The 6,000-nt window shown below is 34.9% G+C and overlaps 1 protein-coding gene across 1 annotated transcript in view; it reads left to right on the top strand.

The window, feature by feature from the left end:
- Positions 1–5,191, top strand: part of LOC113095292 (AP-3 complex subunit beta-1-like) — a 52,555-nt gene extending 47,364 nt beyond the window's left edge. Inside the window, exon 27 of the mRNA XM_026260868.1 lies at positions 4,597–5,191. Within this exon, the coding sequence (XP_026116653.1) occupies positions 4,597–4,753 (157 nt within the window). The 3' untranslated portion in view covers positions 4,754–5,191. The remainder of the gene's footprint in view (positions 1–4,596) is intronic.
- Positions 5,192–6,000: the final 809 nt, after the last annotated feature.

Consider the following 6,000-nt stretch of genomic DNA (forward strand, 5'->3'; position numbering starts at 1 on the left):
GGAACGAGATACTAGGATAAGGCTTTACCATATGGTGCATCCAGTGCAAAACATTTGCTTTCCTGACTAGCTTCTGAATGCTAGATGTGTGAATAGGAAATTTAGTTATAGTGGTTAACCTTTATGGATCCGTGATGACCAGTCCCAATCCGACTGGATGAAGTAGCTTATAAATCTGAAGGAAACATGTCCCCCCAAAATAGAAAATAAATATTCTGCATAAAGAATATGAAGGCCATTTTAGGACTATTAGTTATTAGTTATATATACAACTTATATAAATGTGTGTGTTTTAATACATGTTTTGATATATAAAAAATTATATTTTTACTTATTCAGTGCCAATTTTATGGTACAATTAGATATATGTTATATGTCTATTTATATGTTTAATATAAATGTGCAATATAAAAGTACTTTTCAGCATGTTTGTCTTTTGTTATTTTAAAAATAAAGATAATGCAGCAGGCTCTACCATGGTTCGTAAATAGTCTTTGCATTGTAGTAATAATTATGAATGAATATATGAATATATATATATATATATATATATATATATATATATATATATATATATATATATATATATATGTGTGTATATATATATATATATATATATAATTTTTTTTTTTTTTTTTTGCATTATGCTAAGAAGAATTAGGGAAATTTACTTCATTGTCATGAAAAAATATTTCAGTTCAAAACAGCTTCCTTTTATTTTAAGACAAAAATATAATTTTTATGAATGTATTTTCACATATTTTTCTTTATTTCTTTATTTAGTGACATTCATCTATTTACATCAACACTTTTGCTAATCTGTGATTTGAACCCGTTTTCAGTCAAATTTGATTCAGTAAATGTGGCCTGAGCAATGTTTCTTTCACTGTTTAGCTCCATCCGTGAAAGTGAATGATAACTGTTGCGTGTGAACAGGAATCTCACTAGTCCAGTCTTTAAGGTTGAATAAAGAGGCGACAGTCATTTAATCTCGCTCTCTGTCTCTCTCCGATTAGGAGAAAGTGTTAGTGTGTGTGTGTGTGTGTGTGTGGATCGATAGCAGTCCGGCTGGCCAGCGCTGGGCTTCTGCTTTGCTTTTCTTCCCACAGCCTCAATTAATCCAGTTCAGAGGCCCAATGGTGACAGACCAGAATACCAATGACCCATTTAGAGCCTGAACCACAGCGTATACAACACACACACACACACACACACACACACTGAGTAAAGCTGCTGTGAGTGTGTGGATGTTTATTTTGTGTGAGAATGAGCGACAGACAGACAGTTAAACCCAATGAATGTCCAGTATCAGGACCTGCAGCTGTAATTGTACCGTGTTTGTTTGTGTCTATATTTGTGTATGTGAGCTTAGAGACCACTAAAATCATGTGAATGAAGTGGCTTTGGGTTTCTATCACACACATAGGATGTGCCTCAGGGCTGCGTTAAGTCCATGTGTAAATAAGACTTTTATAAACGTTAGACTCCATTAGTAGAGCTGCAGGGAGCGAGAGATCAGATGTCAGCAGCACAGATATAATGCACTACATCTGCAATGTCTGTATATGTCAACTATCTATATATGTCTGATCATATATCTATCTGTCTATCGTTTTATCATTCTGTCTATCGTGTAACATTTGTGTGTGTGATTGTCAGATGTGACGCCCTCTCCAGTTGGTTAGCAGTAGCTCTGACGGCCCTTGTGTCTCATGCTGTCATGGATAAATGCTGGTCATTGTGTGTGTGCGTGCGTGCGTGAGACAAGAGAGTTTAGGAGTAAAAGAAGGGGTCTCCTGGTGGGACGGGGGGTATGCATGCTTCTCAGTGCTAAATGGGGTCCCTGTGTGTGAGGGTGTGTGCTAAACGGTTGATTGTTGTATAATAGGCTGTGTAAATGGGAGGCAGATGGCGGTGTATCAGGCACGTGGGTCCTCCTCAGTGAGAGAGGGAAGGAGAGACCGACAGGAAGGAGGTACAAGGGCGCAGAGGTCAGACAGGGTCAGTGGAGCCGTGTGTGGTGCGTTCACTAGTGTTTCCCGTCTGTGTGTGGAATTCTCCCACAGCGCTATGGAACGGTTCATCACTGTTATTACTATAGCTCACTCTGGTGTACTTGCATCATGCCGTTATAGGACAGTGACAACACATCCAGTTACATTTTAACTGTGGGTTTTATTATGCATTTTAAAATCAGTTGTTCCTTCCTTTCCAAGATGTTTGGTCAAAAAAAGTGTTCCAGTTAAGTGAAAATAAACCTGTTCGTCCTGTACCACTGCGCAGAACTCATAGAGGCCGAATATTATCCTTAGCTTTTATATGAAAGTAAACTGTTCAGCTTTTCATGCCATTATAAATGGTCAAACTCTTTTGTTTGGAGTTTGGAGAATGTGTCATTAGCGAGCCTTTTAGAATTTTTCAAACATAACATGATTTACAAACTCACATAATCTTTATGGTGTGTGTGTGTATATGTACACATTTATGCATTTAGCAGACACTTTTATCCAAATCGACTAACAGTGCATTTAGGCTATATTTATTTATTATTTATATATATTATATTATATATAAATATATATATATATATATATATAATTTTTTTTTTTTTTTCGAACCCACAACCTCCTTTTGCGATGCTAACACAATGCTTTACCCTTGTACTTTTTTTTTTTTCTTTTTTTTTTTACTGTTTATATTTAACACAAAGATCATGTGTTTGGTTTAATAACCATTTCTTTATATATATCTTTATATATATATAATTGTTATATATATATATATATATATATATATATATATATATATATATATATATATATATATATTTTTTTTTTTTTTTTTTTTTTTTTTGGATTACTTAATTTATTTGTATGCATTTGATTTCATTGGTCCATTTCACCTTGTTCTTGCGATGAAAATATCTGATTTGCATTAAGCACTCTTCTTCTACTACTGAACATCAGTGACTATATCCACTTGCAGAAGCATGTCACTTTAAGCAAAGAGGTACTCAGAATTGTGTTTTATTGTGCATATAGCAAATCCATTGTGTCCCAAAATCTTTTTATTTTGAATATAGAACAGTGTCGCTTATCTTATTGTCTAAAGCACATTAATTGCAGTGTGTTTTGCGTTTTTTTAGCTATGCTAAATTAGTGCAGATCCCAGTGAAGGTTTGCATTGCTTGTGAACTACTAGCTTACACTTGTAACTTATATCCTGCAAATAGTCTCTTCGGATAAAAGTGACTCCTAAATGGCTGCATATGAAATGTAATGTAAAAATAAAGCACACTTAGTTTTGGATATTAATATGAAACGACAACAGAATGAATGAATTATTTTTGCTTAATCGCTTCTGTACTGGTGTGAATGGCCATTAATACTGCAACGTGGATATCACACGATAATTCCCGTGGAGCGTTTATTAATATCATAATATTGCTCAGTATGCTTTTCTCCATCTTCACTGAAGTTGATCTAGTCCTCTGCACTCTATTTAGTGCACACACCCGACACTTGCTCCCTGTCTGTGAGAGGCGACCAGGTTCGAGTCTGTGATTGACAGGAGTGTGTCCCTAGGCCCCTAATAGCTTCTTAATCAGACCAAATAATAGACTGCTGTGCCTGTTCACCACCCACACACACACACACACACACACTCACACACACACATCTCCCCCTTCACTCTCCAGTGCTCTGCTCACATAAGGGTACGGCACATATTTATGCACTTTATTGAATATAAACATACTTTACATACTTATTCATTGTTATCAACTCTTGGAAATCTGATACTCATTTTGCAATGTATCTTACTTTGCTGTAAGGACACAAACAATAATTTGTTATTATACATGTTTTATTCACTTTTTTATATATAATCTGTAAACCTATGAACACATTATATTATATTATATTATATTATATTATGAATAAGTTATGGCATATGGAATAGTATTTACCTTACACAATTAACAAAAATATTTATATTTTTATATTAATTTTATGTGTGTGTGTGTGTTTCCAAAAATACAAGTCTCATCAGTTTCTCTTGACAAATGTTCAAAAATAATACATTTTGTAAATCTTTAAAAAATGTAAATCTTTAATATATTATGACTAACTGTTGTTTGGCTATTATCATTATCACCTTCTTTTCAGATCATTAGTCATGAAATCCTCTGCAAACAGTGGAAATACATTGATTGTGGCAGGCACCTTTCATTTATTCTCTAATTTAGTTTATAAAAATCTCATTCACCGTTCGTTTTGTGTAATTAATTTCAAGTTCAACGGTTACGTCTTCAGAAGAGTCGTTTTTTGGGAGGAATTTGAACGGATGAATTGTGCACAATAATATTAAGGGTATCTGTTAAGTAGATTGTGTCCGTATTGGAATGAATTATTGGTTGTTTTAATGTTTTATATTTCTCTGTTTAGGAAACTTTTGAAGATATTTTAAGTCAATCCTGAATCCATTGTAGATTTTCCATCTGAAGCAAACTATTTATACTCCTCGCTCGCTATAAAGCTAGCATGCAGATGAAACACCAGCTAACCAGCCAATCCATTTTTCTGTGTGTGTTTCCAGGTTTGCTGGTAAGACGGTGAGTTCTGGATCTCTGGTCCTGGTGTCGGTTGCCCTGAAGGATCCTGACGCTGTGATCACCATTAACACAGAGAAAACCGTAATGAGCTCAATGCTCCTGCGACAGTTTAAGACTGCCCTGACCAACAGCGGCCCATAGAAAACAAATCACCATCATCTCACCATCACTCTTTCACAAGTTCAGTCACAGACAGGTGCTCTGGTCAAATCTAGCTCACTCTGGGTCATAATGACACTTGGGAGGATTTGTATTGTTTTGAAAAGATGACAGAAAGATGGCTTCACATCTGTTTTCATTTCAAGAGACTTTATGGTCCAAATATGCTTTGCATAATTCTCTGTTTCATTATTAATGTTCCCTGCTAATCTGTGAGGTTTGACTCTATCCAGAAAGGCCTTTGGAGCTCAATGCTGTAAGATTTCATTTCGATAAATGTTTCAGATGACTAGCATGTGCAGCTCTTTGAGTGACCAAAACATGCAAAATTACAAAACTTTGTGAAGTGCCTTTCTTAAAGTGATTTTTCCAGACAGCAGTTTCATTTGCTTAAAGTGATTAAAAACAATATGGAAACTGAGAAGTTTGTTTTTCTTATTTGTATTCGTTTTGTTTTGTGCAGTATGGAGTCACTGTGATGTCACGATCACATGACATCTGGTTTAAATGAAGAAGTTCCTCTGAACGCTGATTGAAACTGATGTAATTAAGTACTGAGATGATGTCAGAGAACTAACTAGCTACTGTCACTTGCTCTGATTGGATGAGCCAGTCAGGAGTCTCGTGTACTGTGATTTAGTTCATATTTTCTCGCAGTGTTCAGCATGAAGTATGGGGAACAGGTGTGTATTGGAGTTCTTTTGAGGAGGTTTATTTTTAGAGAGAGAAGATCCCAAATATCTTGTTAGGGTTCAGTTAACATCGTATTGATTGAAGGCTGTCCTACACACCACAAAAAAACACATTCAGTGCATTTGAAGCCTCAGTCAATGCAAGAGAAAACTGTATGCTTTCTCCTAAAAGATAATTAGGTATTTAGTTCATTAATTTATCATCTGTTTCATATGGACTTGGGTTGTTTTGTTGTGTTTGGTTTATTTTGTTTTGTGTTTTTTCTGTTTGTTTTTTTGTTTTGTTTTTATTTATTTATTTATTTATTTGTCCTAATGCAAGACTTTCTTATGCATCACATTAATTCATTCGTTCATTTTGGTTTTGTCCAAATACTTTTTGGGGGCACTATACATTTGAAATAAATAACTATACGTAAGTTTCATTTTAGAGTTAGTTCACCTAAACGTTCAGTCCAATTCATATTTACATCACTACCATTTTCCAGTCGGGGCATGAGTCCAGGACTTCTGACCGACTGAAGACCACTCTGACAT

This window comes from Carassius auratus, unplaced genomic scaffold (genome assembly GCF_003368295.1).
Source record: "Carassius auratus strain Wakin unplaced genomic scaffold, ASM336829v1 scaf_tig00215652, whole genome shotgun sequence".
NCBI classification, from domain to species: Eukaryota; Metazoa; Chordata; class Actinopteri; order Cypriniformes; family Cyprinidae; genus Carassius; species Carassius auratus.